The following is a 22,664-nucleotide window of genomic DNA, read 5'->3' as shown; positions in this document are numbered from 1 at the left end:
GTGATTTTATAGAACACTAGAGCTTTTTAATAGCTTCTAACTTAGCAAGCCACAGTAATTTAAAAGGAAGTGGATGAGCTGCTAGGAGCAGGGAGAATTCTGATGAAGAATACAAATGCGTTCTTGCTACATTGCTTCTGCCTCTTTCTGGGGAGAGGTGAAATGCACACAGGAACGTGATGGAACTTTCCAGTTGGTGCTTTTGCATTATCAGGAGGGAAAGTGTTTATGAAAACGAAAATTACTGATAATTACGTGTGAAAGCCTGCAAGGGAAAAGAACAGAGAAATGTTGCAGAATCTTTATTTATATCCAGGGCTGAACTCCATTGGTGGGAGTGGAAATTGGTACAATTTTTTCAAGGGGACTTTAGCGATGTCCTGACACTTTGACCCAGCAAGTCCCCTTCTAGGAATCTCCTTTTTAGCAATACTTGCATATATTCCAAAGCTCTATGTAAAAGGATGTTCACTGTAGCATTATTTGCATGTACAAAAAATGACAATAATCTATATCCATCAACATGAAAATGTTTAAACAAATGATGGCATATCCATATTTTAGAAAATTTTGCTAATAAATAGAATGAGATAGATCTATATATTCTGATATGGAAAGGTGTCCCTGATATTTTAAATGAAAAAAAGCAAATTGCAAGAGTATCTATCATATGCTTCCATTTAAAAATGTTTTTAATGTTAATATATTCATAGAAAATTATGTTGAGGAATATGTACCAAAGATTACCAGTGGCGATCTCTGGGGGATGGTATCCATATTTTTGTAATGCTTACATTTTTATGAGTATGGATTACTTTTGCAAAGAGAGGGGGAAAAAAGCTGAATTATTTCCTCAAGGGAAGAAAGAAAAAAAAGAAAAGAAATATGCCGGCAGAGATTTATTCACTATCTTTAGGTGAAAGGTTTCAGTGTAATTCCACAGTGAGTGCATCTCAGATTCTGGCCATCTGGGCAAGGGTGGTGTTTAGTCAGAATGAACGAAAATGCCTGTGTTCCCAGAAGGAGACTGAGCCGCACCATGTCTCCCTTCTACCGTTCTCTTCCTGGCCTTGTGGTGGCCATGGCAGCTGCTCCTCAACCTTGGTTGATGGAGTAAAACCAGCTGGTTTCCCATTCCCTTCCCTTGCCTCACAAGCTGCTCACTTTAGGAGGCTCTGAAACAAGGTGGTAAAGAGCTCGGCCTTTGGAGCTCAGGAGCCGTGGGTTCAAATCCTGACTTCGCCACACTCCTAACTGTGGGATTGGGGAAATCTGCTTCTCCTCTTAGGTGGTCTGTATCCTCTTGTGAAAAATGATAGTCTAAGAGAACGTGCCTCAGAGGTCTTTGGAATGAAGAGAATGGATAAGTATAGAGAATGCTTGGAATAGAAAATAAACAATTGTCACCTATTATTATTGTCCTATCGATCGATCCTTCCTTGGTAGAATCTCCCATCTGTCTTCTGCTTGATAATCTCCTACCCATCCTTTAAGGCCTGGCTCAAATGCCATCACTGCAAAATCTCCTCTGGTCTCTCCCTGCACATCCAGAACTGATTGACGCTCCCTCATCATAGGTACTGCAGGGCACTGGGTACCCAGCTTCACCACCACATGTTATATTCTGGGTTTGCTTGTCTGTCTCCTCCATAGACCCTGAGTGCCTGCAAAGCATCATTCCTAGTCATCTTGACTTACCTCAGAGTTTGAATTCCAATAATCATTTTTCAAATTGAATTAATCCCATCCCTGCCTCTATCACCCCAGGCCAGGCAACTTAATTCACAATGAAACTATGGTAACAGCTTCCTAACTGGTCTCCCTGCCTCTCTTTCCCCACTCTGATCCAGGCTAACATTTGAGCCTGACAGGTCCCTGCTCAAAACCCTTCAAGGACTGAGTGGAATTGTAGGACATGGAGCCAGATTCTTCATTCCAGTTTTGCCACAGGCTGATGTGATCCCAAGCACATTGCTTTCTCTAACGCTTAGCTGCTTCATCTGTAAAATGAAGGCAATCACATCCTCCCACAAGGCAGTAGAGGGAACTCAATGAAAAATGCCTGTGAGTGCATCACTGTTACACAAATTTAGCTATTACTATTTGTGTTATTGTTGAGAGGACGTGATCATCAGGGAAGAAGGGAAGAGTATCTGAAAAGTCTCTGTCTGGGGACTCAAACTACATCCTGAATGGCCCTGTGACCTGGAGCAAGTTTCTCTAGTTATACACAAAGAGGTGAGCTCTTCACCTGGGGTCCCGTTTCCACCAGAAACTGCATTTAATGTGCCTTTTTATGAGCCCAGTCCACAAAACGAAGGGGCAAATACTCCTCCCCATGCTTAAAATTAAATACAAATATCAGAGAACCTTGGTGCAGGCTTTTTGTTGTTGTTGTTGTTTTTGCTTTAACCATTTATGGAACACTTTCATACCCATTATCGGATTTGAAAAGGGCTTTAACGGGAAGAAGGCACAGCAAATTCTTACCATTAATAATCTCTGGATGGTGGGATTGGGGGTGATTTTAATCTTATTTGTGTCTTCCTAAACCTTCAAAATCTTCTGCAGTTTTGGAGCTGCATAGAGACATGGTTACACATGTTGCTAATGCAGTAAATGCCATTGAATTGTAAAGCGTACAATTTTAGGTTATATGAATTTCACCTCATCAAAAAGATGGTCTGCGATACTACACGCATGATTTCCTAGTCACTTATTAAAATGTGGTTTGAGGGGAGAACAAAAAAGAACTTTTATGGTTCAAAAGCAGTTCAATCAGCTGTTAACTTGCCCCCACTCATGTCCAGGTCACCGTCCCAGGCTGCCAGCCTGCAGTGCGCTCCTCCGACCACCAGGGGTCTCTGCGAAGGCCTCGCGTCCCCGCTCGCGCGCGAACGCCTGCTCTTACTCTTGCGCCTTCGGAGCACGTGTGCGTGCAGGAGGCGTGGCCCGGGGTGGGCACTAGACCGGCCCGACTGACGCTTATCCGGTTGCTTGCCGGGTGCCTACCCGCCTCGTGTGTGACTGGTGTGCAGCCCCGAGTCCTTGCCAGCTCCTCCACTCCCCGCCCCCGGCTCCAGCTTTCTCTCGTCTGGGCCGGTCCCCGGCTTCCATCTCCCACCCTGAGCGGGTACTCGTTCCCCGCTTGCTGCCTCCAAGGGTCCCTGTCTGAGCCCCGGCCCCATGGCTCTGCAGGCTTTGCAGAGCTCGGGGGTGGCCTTTCGCAAGATCCTGTCTCACTTCCCCGAGGAGCTGAGCCTGGCTTTCGCCTACGGCTCGGGGGTGTACCGCCAGGCGGGGCCCAACTCAAACCAAAAGGTGAGCCCGGGCCGGCCCCACGCCGGGAATGTTCTCACGAGTTCCCTTTGCCTTCGGTCCCTCCAGAGTCCTAGAGCTGCCTATCTGCTCTGCGCACTCCACGTATCAACTGGCAAAGTACAAACCGTACAAAAGTGCTCCTAGTAGAACGATAGCGTGAGCTGAGTTTTGAAGGATACGTAGGAGTCAGCTTAGGTCTAGAGCGGGAGGTGCAATCATGCGGAGGGAAGAGCTGATGCAGCGACAAGATGGAAGAAAGGAAGAGAAATATTTGCCAGGAGCTAGTTCAGTGTTCCCAGCCTCGGCTGAACATTGGAGTTTTCTGGGAAGCTTAAAAAAATACAGATACCTGGGTTCCAACTGCGGAGATTGAGATTTAATTGGTCTGAGATGAGCCTGGGCTTCAGGAACTTTAAAAACTTCCCAGGTGATTCTACTACGCAGCCAAGCTTGAGAATCACGTCTCTGGTTGTAGGAGAAAATACAAAATGATTCTCCTGACTTGGGGAAGCTGACGGACTGATTGTAGGGTCAGGGCACGGGCAGTGACGTTTACTGACCGCGGAAGTTAGTGATAAGCAGCATATTTGCCCCTGCTCAGGACATTTAGCAGGAGTCTGTTTAGGGCTAGGCATTGTTCTCTTCAGAGTTGGCTGAGCACAACAGTAGTGAGGGTACAGTTTTCCTTATGATTGCAGTTTTTTGTTTTTTTTTTCTGCAAATGGAAAAAAAACTTTGCTTCCAAGGTGGCGACAAGATTCAAGACATAGCAGACAAGTGGCAGGCAGATATTTTCCATTTAAATGAGGCTTTTAATTGACTTTGATACAGCTTTTTTTTTTTTTTTTTTTTTTTTTTTTTTGCTGTACGCGGGCCTCTCACTGCTGTGGCCTCTCCCGTTGCGGAGCACAGGCTCCGGACACACAGGCCCCGCGGCCATGGCTCGCGGGCCCAGCCGCTCCGCGGCACGTGGGATCCTCCGGGATCGGGGCACGAACCCGCGTCCCCTGCATCGGCAGGCGGACTCTCAACCACTGCGCCACCAGGGAGGCCCTGACTTTGATACAGCTTTTGAGCTCTTGCTGAATTAATGTAAAAGGAGCGCGAGTCTAGATAGAGATGTTTTCTGTCTGTGCAACTCGTGTTCTGGACTGGGTTTCTTTAATAAATGAAGGAAATGGTAGTGTGTAGTTTGCACTAGGGCCTCGTGGATTTGGACACCTGGCTGTAATCTGTCTTTCAGTTAACCTTCGTCTCTTCGCTTCCTGGTGAGGCCGTCTGTACCGTTGCTTGGATTTCCTGTTTCCCACTTATACTAGTATTTAAGTAATAGTTTTCTTTAAATTGAGAGCATATGAGAAATTACAGATTTGGAGCATATAGGTTGGGTAACCTAACTGTAGTTTGCAATAGGCTAGTTATTTTCTTGTAACATACATTAACATAAATTTTTAAAAAACATGTCCACCCCAAATCTTAAGTATCACCCACCACTGGTTTGTGGATCACACTGTGGGAAACTCAGAACAGGCCTTGGCCTCCTGATTCTATAGATGCCTCTTCATTTTCCTGTGTAGATTTTCCTTTGAGCAGACCTGGAATTCCCTCCAAGAAAAGGTCCTTCATTTTCCCTCACCCTCATTCCCTACAAGTTAACAAGTAAACTCCAGCACCTAAGTCTCTCCCAGATGAGCCCCTGCCCTCAGTGCCTTAGTGGCAGTTAGCCTTGTGTGGTGTTCCATCCTTTAGTCTCTCCTCCACCCTTTCTACTGCAGGAACATTTCTTAGCATGCAACCAGCCTCCCTCTCTGGTCCCATCTCCCGCCACTCCCCTGCCTGCGTCCCATTCCAGTCCTACCGGCTCTCATCTCCACAAGAATGTTTTCCCCTAACAGCACTCCCTCCCTTCCTCAGGCCTCCTAGTACTTCACCAAGCCCGCTTAACTTGCACATTCTTTTAAGACTCAGACTTATCAGAGTCTGGAAGAATGTAAACCTGTAGGAAAATTCCTCCTTCTTCTCTGACCCCACTCTGAGTGAAATTAGTGCATTTTGTGTTCTCCTACCAAGTTTTTGCTAGCAACCTGTCTATTCTCCCCAGTAGACTTTGAGGTCTTTACCTCTATCCCAGGACCTATGGGTGAGAGTTAAATTAACTTATTTCCCTTTACATAACGCTTTATAGAGCTTGTCCATATGGTGTTATTTGATCTGGAAGAAAAGTAGAGCACGTTTAACTAGATTTAGATGAAAGACTGTGGCAAAGTGGTCCAGCACAGAATTTGGAGCCAGATTATGTCTGTCACTCAGTAGCCATGTGTCCTTGGGCAAAGAACTTACTCTGTGCCTTGGTTTTCCTTTCCTATAAAAATGGGATAATGACAGTACCTACCTGGTAGGATTGTTTTGAGGCTAAAAAGAGTTACTATATGTATAATATATCAAGTGTTTAAAAGAGGTCCGGAACATCAATAAGTGTTACTGTTATTATGTGAGTTGACAAAAACGAAGCTCAGATTGGTTCCAGGGACTTGCTTAAGTTTCTGATGACAGTCCTGGGTCTGCTGTTAATCACAGCAGCATAGAGTCTTAGAGCTTTCCACTCTGCCTAGGTGCCTTTCTAGGAATTCAAACTAAAATTATTCTCTTTTCTTCACCTCCCAGGATGCCATGCTGGACTTCGTGTTCACAGTCGATGACCCTGTTGCATGGCATTCAAAGAACCTGAAGAAAAACTGGAACCATTACTCTTTCCTAAAAGTTCTGGGGCCCAGGTTTATCACCACTGTCCAGAATAACTACGGCGCCGGGGTTTACTACAACCCATTGATCATGTGTGATGGAAGGGTAAGTGACTGCGGGCCTTTGTCTTAACTTGGGTGGTTATTAACCTTTGTTAATAGAATACCAGCTAAATAAATGTGTTCTTACAGTTAGGAAATGTTCACACTTTTGCTGGATGAAGGTGGTGAATGTGACTGTTTTTATTTTTTGCCTTTGGCCAAATTGTTTTGGTTCTCAAATTTTAGTGTGCATCATACTCACCTGGAGTGCCTGTAGGACACACAGATTGCTGGTTCCCACCCCCAGAGTTCCTGATTCAGTAGGTCTGGGGTAGGGTTTGAGGATTTGCATTTTTAAAAAACTGAGCAGTAATTGTCATATAACATTGTAGTAGTTTTAGGTGTGCAACATAATGATTTGATATTTATATATATATATAGAGAGAGTGAGATGATCACAGTAAGTCTAGGTAACATCCATCACCACATGTATTTACAATTGTTTTTTTTTTCTGGTGATGAGAACTTTTAAAGTTTACTCTCTTAGCAACAAAGATTTGCATTTCTAACAAGCTTTCAAACGTTGCTGATGCTACTGGTCTGAAACAAACTTTGAGAACCACTGGTTTGGGCAGTGGGAGGAATAGGCAGGCCCACTGTGGATCAGGGAGGAAATTAATCTTATCTACATACAGAGGGGCAGACACTCCCAGAAAGAAGTTGCAAGTGGAGAGGGTATCATAGGAGAGGGTCTTATAGGAGAGGGTCTCATAGGTAGATGGGAGCACGTGGTGCCTCTTGTTGCCATCGGGTGGGTGGAATTTGATGAGGAGTATTGGAGAGCCGGGGGGACCCCGGATCCCAGCAGAGGGTTGTGTGACAGCAGGAGCCCTGCCCAGCCGTCTTTCATATGGAGGCCCCGGGCTCTACAAGGGCTTCCTGGCAGGACCCCAGTCTGAGAGGACCAATGGGGAACTGAGTCAGATGCCTCCTAGAGGTCAGCTGCGCTGAGGGTGACCCTGCTGTGCCAGCTTTGTTCCATGCTGCTGAGGGCTTAGAGCAGTCATCCTTTGATGTGCAGACGAGTCACCTGAGGCTCTTTTTGAAATGCAGATTCTGATTCACTTGGTCTGGAATGGAGCCTGATATTCTGCATCTGGTGATGCTGGTGCTACTGGTCAGTGGACCCCACTTTGAAGGGCAGGAGGTTGGAGTACTGACTTGAGAAGGATTTTGAAGACCTATCTGAACGTGGCAGGAATGAGTGCTGTGACTGATTGGTGACGTCTTTGGGCCATACATTTACTTTTCTGGTTAAGGTCCCATCCGACACCACCTGTGGTTTGCAGATGAGGAAACCAAGGCTCGGAGAGAGGAAATGACCTCCCTAAGGTCTTGCAGCTAGTTAGTGACAGGCCCCTGTGATGTTCCCATGACCTCTCAGCTGTTACACAACTGCAGCAAGAAGGGCTGTCTGCAATTCTGTGGCCAGAGCGGAGGGAAGAAGGTTGTTCAGCCCAGCCGTGCACGTCTGCTCTAGTCCTGCCAGACGCGTAGCTGTGTTCTTTCTCCATATCAATATTATGCTGAGCCGATCTCTAATTAGTAGTTTCAAATCATATTACAAGCTCCAGTGACCCAATGTTTGGGCATAATTATGTGCCAAAGGGACTGTACTTTTTAATTGAAATTCTTTAGCTACTTTTTAGATCTTTGCAGCCTGAGAAGGCTGTTTGGGTACTGAAGTTCAGTGAAGTGAGTCTGAAGATATTTGTTGAAGCAAATGGGATTTCGTAACCTGGAACAACTGCATTCAGGGTTTGTGTGAATTACTATTGAAATGAGCTTGACCATAATTCCATGTGTTCAGCACTGATAAAGAGGTTTTATTTTTGAATGTTGCTTTGTGATTACAAAAGCGTTTGAAAGAGCCCATAGTGAAAGAGAAATTCACCATGTAAAGGATGTCAGTGAAGACGTTAAAGAAAATTTCTTGTGCTTTGTAATGAAACAAACATTGGAAGCCCAGACTGAAATTCAGGGACCTAGTTTAACTCTGCTGTACGTGGTGCCATCTTGGGCACATCATTTATTCTCTCTGAGCTTCAGGTTTCTTATTTCTCAAATGAGAAACGTGAACTATGTTATCACTTCTTGAAGTGTCTGTGGTGAAGGACCAGTTTTTTATTTCCAGTCCACTGAGGACCAGTACCAGACAGCCTCTAAGAGCTACTCTGCCTCTAACGTCACACGAGCCTGAGTTAAAACAGTGGTCACTTCACCTCGAATACCTGAGGAAACACACAGTCTTGGAAACTAATCCTTTGCAAAAGATTTTGTGGAGATGTGTATTTTTACAAGGTAGGCAGTTTAAGTGGCTTTGGAAATGAAGCTTCTGCTCTGGTCAGAAATTTATTTTATTTCTTTATGTTTTGTACTTGCGTAAGCATCAGTGTGGTATTTTGCTATTTTTCATGCCCATTTCTTTTCTTTTCCAGCTTATCAAATATGGCATTATTAGCACTAGTGTTTTGATCGAAGATCTCCTCGACTGGAATAACTTATACATCGCTGGACGACTCCAAAAACCGGTGAGTGTTTAATTAGGGACGTCTCTCCTCTCTGAACCTCACCTTACTTTGATCTTTGTGATTGCAGTGACGTAGAAATGAGCTTCACACTCCTTTCCCTCCCTGCAGAGTTTGTTGCCAAACAGTATCCAAGGATTACCCACACTGCTCCCTCCCTGCCTCCCTCTCAAGATTCTCCAGTTGTCTGAATGGATCAGGTTCAGAGTCAGTCCGTTGGGCTGGGGAGGATGGCAGAAGAGGTGTCCAGTGCCTTGGTGGAGCCTCTGTCCGCCTCCCCAGACCGCCACCTCTTCTGGAATGCAAGTGCCATGGGGCACTGTTTGTCCAGGGATTTGTCCCAACAGTGCCTGGGATGATGCCTGGCATGTAGTACACATTCAGCAAATATTTGTTGAATAAGTGAATGAGACAGGTCATCATTCTGGGGCAAGTGGACTCTGATCCCCTTTATTCTCCTCCTCAGGCCCTACCCTCATTTGGGACATTGCTGGAGGAGGCTGTAGGGGCAGGCTTCTCCGGCTTTACTAGAAATGGAAACAAACAGAAAACAGAAAAAAGTCGAGAGGACTTGAACTTTTGACTCGCATTCACAAATAATCAGGTTTCTTCTTTTTTGCAGTTGTATAGTCTGTTTTCTGAGAAGGGGTATTTTCGTAGTTTAAGAACTATTTGAGGACTTCCCTGGTGGTCCAGTGGTAAAGAATTTGCCTTCCAATGAAGGGGACTCAGGTTCAATCCCTGATCGGGGAACTAAGATCCCACATGCTGCAGGGCAACTAAGCCCGCGCGCCACAACTATTGAGCTCACGTGCCTCAACAAGAGAGCCTGCGTGCTGCAAACTACAGAGTCCACACGCTCTAGAGCCCGCGCTCCACAACTAGAGAGAAAACCCACATGCCACAACTAGAGAGAAGCCTGCACGCTGCAATGAAAGATCCGGCATGCCGCAATGAGGATCCCACGTGCCACAACTAAGACCCAGTGCAGCCAAAAAAAAATTTTTTAATAAAATTAAAAAAAAAAAAAAAAAGAACTATTTGTAGTTGTCACAGTTGCTAATCTCCCAGCAAGGAAGAATTTTCTCTGTGCTGTCAGAGGGTCTTAGGTCCCAAAGAGGGTTCAGGAATTATTCCCAAATGCCTCTCATGGGTGACTATGCTGCTCCTTTTTTGTCAGCTATGGCAAGAAATTAAAGAAATTTATACAGTCCTAGCTTACTTGGTTGTGTCATAAAATCTCTATTGATATATTTGGGAGGTTCAGATTCTCTTGCCTTGTATCTGGGCTTAAAATTTAATAGTGGGCCTCCCTGGTGGCGCAGTGGTTGAGAGTCCGCCTGCCGATGCAGGGGATACGGGTTCGTGCCCCGGTCTGGGAGGATCCCATATGCCGCGGAGCGGCTGGGCCCGTGAGCCATGGCCGCTGGGCCTGCGCGTCCGGAGCCTGTGCTCCGCAACGGGAGAGGCCACAACAGTGAGAGGCCCGCATACCGCAAAAAAAAAAAAAAAAAAAAAAAAAAAAAAAAAAAAAAGTTTAATAGTGTAGGTCATTAAGACATACAGAAGCATTTGATCAAGGTGATAGTTACATGGGTACATCCATGTGTAAATATTTGTCAAGCCATGCTGATTAGATTTGTTTGCTTTACTGTACAGTATATAATTTTTACTTCAGTAAAAACACGTTTTAAGTCTGGAAACAATAGGTTACTGATTCAATTTCATATTTATGTAGATGAATTTCTCATTTCTAGGCTGGATAACTAGTAAGCCTCATAATTAAGCAAATAAATGTAATTGGAAATTTGTAAATATTCCTTTTCTTTCCAAGTTTCTTTTTAAATATACAAAATATGTAGTTTGATGGGAAGATTAATAAACGTGGAATTAGAAGCCTTGGGCCTTATTCATTCCTGCTACTTATTAGCTGTTTATGTGTTCTTAGGCAAGTTGTTTTACCTTTCTGAACCTCAGGTAGTTTCCCTGTAGAATGGGAGCAGCAATCCTTGTCCTGCCTACTTCACAAAGGTGTTGAAAATTGGAAGCAGAATGGTAATGGTGGAAAGGACACAGGTGTTTTAGAATCAGACAGATCTGGGGTTTGGGTCCCAGCTCTGACACTCCCCAGCTGTGTGACCCTGCACCAGTGACTTAATCTCCCTGGGCCTTGTGACACCCTTACCTGGGGACAAGGCCAGTGACACCGACCTCAAAAGGTGTTTGAGAAATGCCTAGATCTGAAATGTCTGGCATCTAGTAGACACTCAGGAAACAATCTTTCTCTTCTCTCTGTCCTCGCCTGTCTCAGAGTTATTTTGAGATAAAATGAGATATTGAATGTGAAAATGTTATATTATTCTCTGTACTATGTTTTGTGCTTGGAATAGTTCAAGTTATTTTTAGAAATAGGCTGTAGAAAACTATAATGCCATGAAATCTCAGAATGTAAGCACTAGAAATGACCTCACATTTCATCTAAATGTCATGTATCCTAAAAAAATAAAATCAATTCAAGGCAAGTAGTGACAGCTACACTCAGATTAAACAAAACTGCATTTCTCAGCTAACTTGGAAAAGAAAATGTTCTTTATAACAGTGACTGCCCCTCCGACTTATTAAGAAGCTTCTAGCACAAGAAAATTAAACAATCTTAAAAACCATTTGAGGTGTTGAACATGACACGATTTTTAAAAATTAAAAATCATAAATGGGTGAATTAACTCTTCCACCCACACCTGCCTCCAGTTTCCCTTTCCCGCAGAAATCACTGTTAACTGGAGAATTCTTAGGATAACTATCTTTAAACTAACTATTTTTACCTCTAGGTGGCAGCACATATTAATCAAACTCGATGAACCAAATCCGATGAAAAGAAAGGGTTGGTAGCATTTTGGACAAAAATCATGGGTGACTATCTTAAGAAAGAATTGTGAGAGTGAGTGTGAATTTTTTGTTTTTATGTGTTTTAAAACGAGTTACATAAACTTATATTGTCTAAAGCTCTAAAATTATCTTCCATATTGCAAACAGAGTCGAATTTCTCAGTCACTAGCAATTTAAGTCTTTAAAAGGAATATGCAGGGGATATATGGGAACTCTCTGTACTTCCCATTTGGTTTTGCTGTGGACCTTAACCTGCTCTAAAACATAAAGTTTACTATCAAAAAAATATATAAAGTAGTTTGCTTAAAAAATGGACATTTCTAGAAAAAGCTGAGTGCAAGTTAAATTTCTATCAGACTTTAACCATTTACCTTACCTCATAATTGAGGAGATAACCCATTTTTACTTCTAGTGCAGCTTTAAGTTTGAGTTATTTACCAATCAGTCTTCCAAGTCAAGAAACATGAAAAGTATTTAATAGAACCTTGTTGTGGCCAATCTTTTTTTTTTTTTTTTTTTTTTTTTGCGGTACGTGGGCCTCTCACTGTTGTGGCCTCTCCCATTGCGGAGCACAGGCTCCGGACACGCAGGCTCAGTGGCCATGGCTCACAGGCCCAGCCGCTCCACAGCATGTGGGATCTTCCCGGACCGGGGCACGAACCCGTGTCCCCTGCATCGGCAGGCGGACTCCCAACCACTGCGCCACCAGAGAAGCCCCAGTGGCCAATCTTTTTTTAAGTCAGAAGTCGTCTAAAGTAGTATTTGCACTTCTGTAATTTATTTAATGTAAGTTGGATTTTTGTATTTCATGTTGTTCTGTATTTCATGTATAGATAATATGGCTTGAATTTTTAAAGCATTCACATTGGCAAACAAGGGTATTTTGCCACCTTGTTAAGAGAATTTTAATTTATTTAATTAATTTAATTTAATTTATTTTAATGTATTCATTCCATTTTACTTGCTAGTCATATAGCTTTTTATAACAGGTTTACTGAGATATAATCACATACCATATAATTCAGCCCTTTAAAGTGTACAATTCAGTGGTTGTTAGTATATTCACAGTTTGCAAGCATCACCATATTGTAACTCTGTTGATTTACTTTTTTGTAGATAGTAAAATCCCAGTGGTATAAAAGGTCCCTGAATGGGAGTTGGAAAGCCCAGCTTACTAGTCTTGGCTCTGCCCGGCTGAGAGCAAATCTTTGGACTTCTAGCCTTGGAAATGAAAAGATTAAGCCATTCATGTACTTACTCACAACTACGTTTTTTCCTCTGTGCATGCCAAAAGAACTTTTTTAAAAACCACCACATTGGTAGCCTCAAGAGCCCATAGTCCAACAGGTAGATGAAAAGGCTTTTTTTAATCCAGCTCAAATGTTCACTGTTTCTTTTTGGTCCTCAAGCAAAAATTAGCCTTTCTGTTCATTTGGAATGGAAAACTACTGCGGGAAGTGTCATTTGGTTAATGGTCGAGTCTTTGAACATGAGGTAGGACTGTGTTCTTTGTGCCTATAACTTCACTCTTTGCAATTCAAACTCTGTCTCCATGTGACTATTATAGAGGAGACCACATGTGACTTTCTCTTTTTTTCTCTCTTGAAAGGTACTCACAAATCTCTCAAGTTGGGCTTTTGAAAGTCCCTTCAAGTGTTGCCCCTTCCTCTCTCCAGTAAAGATTTTCCCCTTGGCAGTAGTGCTAATGCTATATCTGTGGTTCAGTTCAGGGCATTCCCAGTAAGATACAAACAGCTATTCACAAATCTGAGGACTTTCTTTTTTTCCCAGGCCTCTCTGGCAGGGTCCCAAGAGTTCACTGGCTTTTCACTCTGAACAACAAATAACAGTGCTTCTGAGACAAGTTGCTAGTTCACCTTACACTGAGCACCAGATCAGCACAGTAGCAGAGTCTTCTGAACTGACATTTTTCCTTTGAGTAAGGGTGCTTTTATTTTCACTCTCTTAACCTTAAGTAGCAAACAGACCGCCTTTTTTTTTTTTTTTTAAACAACCTTACGTAGACACTTTCTTGGAGAACAAGGGTATTTCACAGAAAAGAAAATTTCCCCAAACTTACTCTTTCCTTTGCATCTTTGTTAGTATCTCAAAATAACTTCTATTTTCATTGAGTTTCTGTAAACAGTTCCCCCCCCAACACACACACACACACAAAAGAGGGTGAGGAATTATTGAGCAGGACCTGGTGAATGAGGATGAAGAATAGGAATTTGGAAGTAAACAGGCTTCACAGGCTCACTTCACGAATCCTGGGTCCTGGTACGGTGTGCCACTGTTCCTCGTGGGGAGATCTTTTAACCCTCTGGGCCTCAGTTTCCCCGTTAGTGAGATGAGGAGGTTGCCCTCCTAGATCCTTGATTCTGTATGGAGTGTAAGGCAGGAACGTTATTCAAGGAATAGACATAGGAATTATAATAGGACCTTAAATTTTGTTTTAATCATCTTTCAAGATTAAAAGTTAACAAGAACAGAATGCATGAGGATAACTCAAAATATTTAGAGCTGGATTTGCCAAGTACAAGGGTGTTACCCTGATTTTTGCCATCAACTCATTATGCAACCTTGGGCAGATCCTGCTCCTGGACGGCTCCTTGCTTTGACTATCTGCAGATGTTCGCAGTAATACTGAACTCACCCAAGTGCTGCAAGGCTTAATCCAGGGCCATTAAGTCCTTGTAATTATGAGGGAGGAGGTGGTAGTATGGAATTAAGTGGCTTACCTATCACATGAGAGGTTTGTACGTTATAAATATTCCCTTAAAAAAAAGTAGGGACAAAAGGTAAAAGACAGATTTTAGATTCTTAAGCCAGATTTATAAAATAGTTATGTTTCTAATATTGCTTTTCACAATTAATAAAAAAAATTAGAGAAGAAACTATACTTGGGGATATACATCATTCCTGTCTTTCCTTGCTATCTAATAAAATTTTAGTTTCGAGTTTCTCATACTGTATGTGTCTTTTATGTGCTATCTGAATTTTGTCAGAAATTATCTATATTTGATAAATAAAAGGCAATTTAAGCCCTACTTTCTAGAACACGAGAAAAATGTGGCGACAGCACTAAATGATTTAGAGATGGTGGTTACGTTTCAGATACATGGGTGTCCTTATTAGGGATTTCTAGACACTTCGCTTGTTGAGAAAATCAGTCAGAAGCAACATGATAGTTTAAGATTATGTCAGGAGTGCAAATTGGCACAATCGCTACAAAGAGCAATTTGGCAATTCTAGTTCAAAGTAAATATACACCTTAGAGCAGTGGTTCTCAGAATGTGGACCCTGGACCAGCAGCATCAACATTACCTGGGAACCTGTTAGAAATGTACATTTTCAGGCCTCATCCAGGCCTACTGAGTCAGAAACACTGGAGGATGGGCCTAATAATATGTGGGTTTTTTTTTTTTTTTTTTTTTTTTTTGGCTGCGTTGGGTCTTCGTTGCTGCGCACGGGCTTTCTCTAGTTGTGGTGCACGGGCCTCTCATTGCGGTGGCTTCTCGTTGTGGAGCACAGGCTCTAGGCGCGCAGGCTTCAATAGTTGCGGCATGCGGGCTCTGGAGCGCAGGTTCAGTATTTGTGGCACACAGGCTTAGTTGCTCCATGGCATGTGGGATCTTCCTGGACCAGGGATCAAACCCATGTCCCTTGCATTGGCAGGCAGATTCTTAACTACTGCGCCACCAGGAAAGTCCCATAATATGTGTTTTAACAAGCCCTGCAGGAGATTCTGATGCTTACTGAAGGTGAGAACCCCTGGCTCAGAGAAACGCTTGCGTTGTGCACCAAGAAACACACAAGGAATCTCACTTCAGCTGCGGCTTCAGATGAAACATCTCATTTAATCTTCTCAGCAACCTTATAAGCTTGGTTCGGTTATTAACCCTGTTTTACTGATAAGGAATGATGCCCATAGTCACAGAGCTAGTAAGAGATGGAGCTAGGACTTGAACACATTCTCTTAACTGCAGTGCAGTCTTTAAAACCAGTCAGAACACACTGGAGCAATTTCTATCTTGCTGGATTGGGAGAAGTCAAAGATAGCAGATTCTACTGTAGCTAATTTTCTTTCCCTTTTCCTTAGTCACATTCAAAATCAGTTCAAAATAGAGCATGACCTGCTTAGGTTATGTATGGTTAAGAACAGAGGTGAGTTCTAAATAAAGAAGTAAAATGCCTTTGTCCACCATAAAATTAAGTGAAGAACAATGAGATTAAAAAATAAAAAAAATACTAAATTTCCCAAAGGTCATTTATTCCATTTAGTACTGACTTCTTTTTCAAAACTCATGTTGAGTTTCCTCATTTAAGAACAATATTTGTTTTTCTTTCCTATGTTACGAGTTCTCTGATTTGGGCTTAAAACAGGAGACTCCGGAATTGCTTATTAGAATAATAAATATTTCATGTCAACTGGCCTAATACTCAAAGATCTTCAGGGCTAAGTGTTTAGGACAGTTCCAGTGTATGTATAAACACATAGATTGGGCAATACTCCACTTCTGGAATTTTTCTTCCGAATGCTCTGCTTTTTCCAGGTGAAAATCGTAGCAATGAATGAGAATGTCGCTCTCAGGTCAGCCCTGGATAAAAATCTGAAGAGTGCTGTGACCGCTGCTTTCCTCATGCTCCCCGAAAGCTTTTCTGAGGAAGACCTGTTTATAGAGATTGCCAGACTCTCATATTCAGGTCAGTAGGTTTCATGCCCGTACTTTCTACAGGAAGGAGATTCGCTGTTGGAAGACTGTGCAGGCCAGACACCCCGCCCCTCGCCCTGCACTGGAGCTGCAGCAGCCAAGGCTCGAATCCCACCACCTCTTTGAAGGTCGCTGCAGGAGTTCTTTGATTTCCCTCCTTGCCCCCACGGTCTCTTCCTTTCCACATCTCTACATAGGGTAATCTTTTTGTTGTTGTTATTGTTCAATTTTATTTTGAAACAATTTCAAAGGTACAGAGAAGTTTCAGTAATGATCCAGAAAACTGCCATGTGCCCTGTCCCCAGAAATGTTTCGCCACACTTGTTTTATCATTCTGTATCCGTGATTTTCAAAAGCTAGTGAGCAGCTGAATCCTCTGGAGGGCTTGTTAGAACAGACAAGACGGCTGATTTGGGGGGTCTGGGATGAGGCCCGAGAATCTGTGTGTCTAGCAAGGTCCTGGTCATGCTGGTGCTCCTCCAGGGATCCCACGTTGAGAACCACTGCTCCCTCTGTATGTGTAAATACTCCATATTATATACATATTTCTGAACTATTAGAGAGTAGGTCACAGATATCACGTCCCCTTTAGGCCAGATATTTCAGTACTTGTTTCCTAAGAACAAGGACATTCTCTTACATAACCACAGTACAGTCACCAAATTCAGGAAATTTAACATCAATACAGCACTTCCGTCAAATTGATGTTCCTTATTCCAGAGGTTGTCGGTTGTCCCAGTGATGTCCTTTATACTATTTTTTTCCTTCAAGTACATGATTCAGTCAAGGATCATATATTGTACTTATATGCCATGTCTCTTTTATGTTTTAATTTGTAATGTTTCCTCAGCCTTTCTTTGTCTTGCATGACATTCACATATTTGAAGTCTACAGACCAGTGATGTTGGTGCCCTGACAAGCAGCGTTTTCTCCTTTCTAAGCAAACTCTGGGGGGACATTTGAAGGTGAGGCATATACGCTGCTTCTTACCAAACTTGCCCTCCTAGTGTGAGTTTCCACTGACGGTCCTTGCTTGAGCCAGTCTTTACTCTGATGGGCACAAAGTGGAGACTTGCCCACTCCGTCTTTCCTCACATTAAGGAAAGCTTGCCCTCCTTCCCCATTCATCTCTTTATTTATCTAAATTTTAACTTCCTTTCCCCTTAAACCAGTTGTGCTCCTCAGAGATGTCAGGGCACAGGGGAGGCTGAGAGGGCGGATCCCGACCCCTCACCACACCCCACTGATCTTTTTAACGTGTTAAGGGTCCGTGTAACACTCTGTTTACAAAAAAGTAGCCTGCTACTTAAAAAATTGTTTGAAAACCACTATCTTAAATAAATATCCTCTTTCCCAACTTGTAAGTGTGAGTCAAAGAACTCTATACTCAAAAAATTGCAAGGGCAGTTGACTCATTTTCTGAATCCCTGTACAGATAAGATTTCATGGAAACGCAACGCTGAAAGAGATCTGAAAGGTCTTGTTCTTCAGTCTTTTCCCCAAAATGTGTGTGCTGTGACCACAGCTGTCATTGCAACACGGCCGAGAAAGGAGGTGACATAACCTTGGTCTTGGTTGCTTCCAGCTTCTCGTGGCAAAGGCAGGGGAGCAGGCATGGCGTGGCTGCCTCCAGGATGAACACGTGGGGAGGGCCTCTGGGTACCTCCCTCCCCACGCTCCCCTGTGAGACAGGGGGGACCAGAAGCCTTTTGTCGACTTCGTGGGAGAAGATGCAGAGCCGTTCTCTGCTCTGCCCACGTTGTCAAGATCAGCATAGTGTTAGGTGGATTCCAGTTCTCTGTAAAGTCAGAACAGTGACTAAAGACATTTATCGGATCTTATCACTGCTCCCGCCTATTTGCAGACTTCAAGTCGGCACTCAGGCTGCTCTCAGTCTTGAGCTGAGTTTTGGTCTGCCTCCTGGAAGGACTGTGTCTTATGCTCCTGGCTTCTCCTGTTGTTCAGTAAACACTTGCTGATTCATAGCAGTATCATCCTCTGTGTCGCTTCTTCTATAATATTTATTAAGAGCTGCTGTATAGAGACGCTGTTCCAGACACGGATAAGGAGGTCAGTAAGTAGGCAGATAGATATGTAGGTAGGTGGATGGATCATTTATTCCTTTATTCCATTACTGAATCCTCGTACTACAGCCCTGTTTGTTCAACAAATGTGTGTGGTGTGTCTTCCCTGTGGCACACACTGTGCTAGGCCTGGGTGCACACTAGCAAGCGTGACGCGAGTGAAACTCCTCGTGGAGTTTCTGGTCTTTCAGGGAGAGGCAGACAGTAAAGAAGCAATAAGGCAGTTTGAGATCGCGCTAAGTGCCGTGAAGAGAAGAAAATATATCAGGCTGAGGGTAAGGCTGTCTCACAGTGGGTAGTCCGGGAAGGCACTCTGAGTGCTGACACGGAGCGTAGGTGGAAATAGTGACAAGGAGCTGGCCCTGGGCTGTTGGGGGAAGAGCTGGCAGAGGAAGCGGGCTGCTCCCCACGGCCGGGTCTCGCACCTCGCCGTGTCTGACTCCAGCCCCTCAGCCTCCGGTCACTTCCACTTCTCATCTTGCCGCTTCCTGTTGTTTGTGATTGCTTAACCCAGATTTGGATCTGAGAATTTGGCCATGTAGCCTACATTACTCATTTCAAAGAGGTTGGCTTCTTTTTCCCGCAAAACTTAGGACACAATACTTGCCAATCCTCTCCAGAGGGACTAATTCCAACACTGTGTAGTCCCTACCTTAGAATGAGACATTTTCCAAAAAGTCTTCTGTAAGCCAGTTGTTTAGACTGGGGATATATTTTCCCATTGAAACAACATTGTATATGATGGTTGTTCCTAAGCCAGGACACAGTATAATTAATGGTTACCTAGCCCTTAATATGATGGAACTATACTAGGAGAGTGCACATGGGGAAGGATCTAGGCCCTGCAGGCAGGTGTCCTTCATAGGTATGAGACTTGCCCCAGGCGATGTGTTGAAAGGCAAGCTTTTCTATCTGCCTTTCTTAGGCTTCTGAGAACCCAGTATCCTTGAATTGATGAGATTCTATCCCTTGGGCAAACTACCTAAACCTCCCAAGCCCTCAGAATATTCCAGACTTCAAATTACCCACCAAACTATTTTTTTTTTTTTCTTTTTGCGGTATGCGGGCCTCTCACTGTTGTGGCCTCTCCCGTTGCGGAGCACAGGCTCCGGATGCGCAGGCCCAGCGGCCATGGCTCACGGGCCCAGCCGCTCCGCGGCATATGGGATCCTCCCAGACCGGGGCACGAACCCGTATCCCCTTCATCGGCAGGCGGACTCTCAACCACTGCGCCACCAGGGAGGCCCCACCAAACTATTTTTATTTCCAACTTAGACATTTATTTTCCACCTGGTTCCAGTTGAGAGAGAGAATATGTTGTCCCTCACCTGTGAAATTCAACATTTCTCCCAGGCGGGGTCAGGAGGGACACAGAGAAAACACTGTCTCCGTGTTATTGGACACGTTCCTGCCAGTAGTTACTGGCAGAGGCAAGATCTGTCAGTATTGCTAGTAGTAATAATAACCCCTATATTTTATGCAGTATTTAAGGATCACTTTAACTGCCCTGGGGTCAGTATTTTTGACATTATTGTTATAAATGATGGTGAGAAAGGAGTAGGTGGATGATGAGAGCCTGCAAAATTGGGGAGTAGAAAGCTTTCTAATCCTTCAGGTATTCCTTGAAGTCAGCATTTAAGTAAACAGAAAAAGAAAACCAAATGAACTTTAAAGGGCCACCTTGAACATTCTTATGGAAGTACAAACTATTAAAATGACTAATTTTAGGTAATGATCCTGGTTTAATATTTATCAAGTGAATCAACGTACCATAACATATGAAGAACTAAAGCTACAGTTTCTGCTGTAAAGAACTGCACATTAATAAACGTATACAGTCATGGTGAGTCAGTGGTAGATTTAAAAAACAGCCCATGTGGAAAAGGCAGGGGAGTGTGAAAAGCATGGCTTGTTTAGGGAAGAAGGAGCAGATTGACGAGACTCAGGTCCATGGCTATGGCAGGAGAAAGTCGCATTTTTTATTGTGTACCAGGAATGACTCTGAATACTTTTGATCTAATAACTAGCTTAATCCTCACCACAACCCTCTGACTAGGTGCTCTATTATTGTCGCCATTTAACAGGTGAGAAAACCAAGGCCCAAATCTGTCTCAGGTCGGTTGTTTGGTAGACTAGTAGGTGGTGGAGCTGAAATCTTAGCCCACACTCTTAACCATTTAAATTCACTGCCTCTCTGGTATTTTGGAGAAGAGGTTAGGCCGGGGTTGTGCAGGGCATTGAATACAAAGTGAAGAGGTTGGAATTTGACAAGCAATACACAAGTAAGAGCCACAGAAGTTTTCAAGCACTGCAGGTTGGTCCAAGATTTGTTGTTTTGGAAAGATAATTTTGCCAGCGGTGTGCAGGAGGGAAAGAGACTAAAAACAGGAAAGTTTTTTCATTCAGCATATAATTAGGGGAGTCTTCTCTGCCTGACGCCCTTGTAAGCTCTGGGGATGAAGGAAATAAACAAGGCAGGCACAGTCCCTGCCCTCGTGGGGCTTTCTTTGTAGGTAAAAAATCAGACAGCAAACACGTGGCAGCACAGAATAGGGGAGGAAGGAGAACGTTACTTTAGTGTAACCAGGGAAGGCCTCTCCCAAGGTGACATTGGAACTGAGCACCAGCATCCGAGGACCCGTGAGCAGAGCCCGGTGAGAGGTGACCAGGCAGAGAGGAGTCTGTGGGGAGGATAGTTAGGACCGAGTCTGTGTCGGTTGCCCTATATCTTTGGCCTCCGGAACTCTGCTGTGGCTCATGGCAGGCATCTGTGCATGTGTGTTGGGTGGATGGACAGAGCCCAGCAAGTCCAGATGGTGATGAAGCCTCGAACTAGGGCAGTGCCTCAGAGATGTGAACAGTTTCACGTGAAAATAATCAAGGTCAAACCCTTAACTGCTTCAATTAAGTATTCTATTGATATTTAGTACTTTGCTTTTTTTTTTTCTAAGTCATAATATTACTTCATGGAAGGGAGCATTAGTAAAGTGTTAAAAACCCAGTCAGACTCCTGGGTTCACGTCTTAGCTATAACCTTAATTAACTTTCTGCCTCCTTGTGACTCAGTTTTTCTCTCTCTAAAAAAGGTTTTTATAGGGATTAAATTAAATCATACATGTAAAGTGCTTAGCCCAGTGCCTGGCATGTAGTAAATGCTCAGTAAATGTTAGCCCTTATTATTCTGGATACATGTTTGCTTGTATTAACACAGACACTTAGAAAGGGCAAGACTACAGTCAGACGTGAGTTTGAACACCAGCCTTGTGGAGGTGCTGGAACCTTTCTGAGCCTGTTTTCTTCTTTGTAAAACAGAAATAACTATCTGATAAAAAGGTTTCAATGAGATAATATTTATAAAAGCCCCCAGCTTCATACCTCATTGATGGTTGGGGCTCAGAAAATGACTGCTATTATTATTTATTACTATTATTGTGTACTATTGCTGGCTATAGAGGTTTTCCTCAGGCTGAGACACCTTTATTCTCTCGATCATTCAGTGATTGGTGGGCACTCAGGCTACCTCCGTCCATCATTGTTTTATTAATGACACTGCTGTGAATCACTTTGGCCAGATTACTTTGGTATGGAAGGGGGCAGAGTTGGAAGTTGTCTAACTTCCTTGGACACATTCTCCAAATTGGACTTATGTTGTCAGTTATAATAATCATAAAACTTGTTACATGTTGACAAGTAATGCCTGTTGAAGTTAGCAGAGTACTTAAATCGGGTGGATTCACTTGGCCCTTTACAGTCCTTAAGAAACAAAAAACACCTTCAAGCGCTGTCAGTAAGAGAGAGAATGGGTTTGTTTAGTTGCCATATTGTCTGAACGCAGTCTCAGCTACTTCTAGGAATAAGACAAAGCAGTGAGGAAGTACCAGTTGAGTGATTCTTGGAGAAAAAAATTAGAAATGGGTGCCCGAACTCTAAAAGTGTGAGTAAACATCCCCGTTTCTGGATCCTGGTCAAAGGCAGTAAAGAAACATTTTCTCTGGGGTGAGAGTGTTAGGATTTATTCCATGACAGTCACACCATCTGTGACCTTGCAAGCAGTGTCATTGAATGACTTGCATTTTGGGGATTGACTCTTTCAGTAATTTGGAAGCATATTTCTCCAGGCTTGGCAAGCTTGAGCTTTTGCTGAAGCCTCACTTGGAACTCTTTTTACTCAGTCACTTGCTAATTTCTGAGCGTGCAGCACTCCTGAAGGGATATCAATCACCAGTCATATCTAACGTTTCTGGATTACTTACTGTGTATCAGGTATCATTCTAAGTGCTTTACATG

At 43.4% G+C, this 22,664-nt stretch overlaps 1 protein-coding gene across 2 annotated transcripts in view; it reads left to right on the top strand.

Moving 5' to 3' along the window:
- Positions 1-2,979: 2,979 nt before the first annotated feature.
- TAMM41 (TAM41 mitochondrial translocator assembly and maintenance homolog) overlaps positions 2,980-22,664 on the top strand; it is a 55,507-nt gene continuing 35,822 nt past the window's right edge. For both annotated transcript variants that reach the window (XM_060109802.1, XM_060109803.1), the window contains exons 1-4: positions 2,980-3,321; positions 5,986-6,168; positions 8,603-8,695; positions 16,135-16,285. In XM_060109802.1, the coding sequence (XP_059965785.1) occupies positions 3,187-3,321; positions 5,986-6,168; positions 8,603-8,695; positions 16,135-16,285 (562 nt within the window). In that variant the 5' untranslated portion in view covers positions 2,980-3,186. The remainder of the gene's footprint in view (positions 3,322-5,985; positions 6,169-8,602; positions 8,696-16,134; positions 16,286-22,664) is intronic.

The sequence above is a fragment of the Mesoplodon densirostris genome, chromosome 10 (genome assembly GCF_025265405.1).
Source record: "Mesoplodon densirostris isolate mMesDen1 chromosome 10, mMesDen1 primary haplotype, whole genome shotgun sequence".
Classification (NCBI taxonomy): domain Eukaryota; kingdom Metazoa; phylum Chordata; class Mammalia; order Artiodactyla; family Ziphiidae; genus Mesoplodon; species Mesoplodon densirostris.
This window is presented reverse-complemented; position numbering and strand designations above follow the sequence as displayed.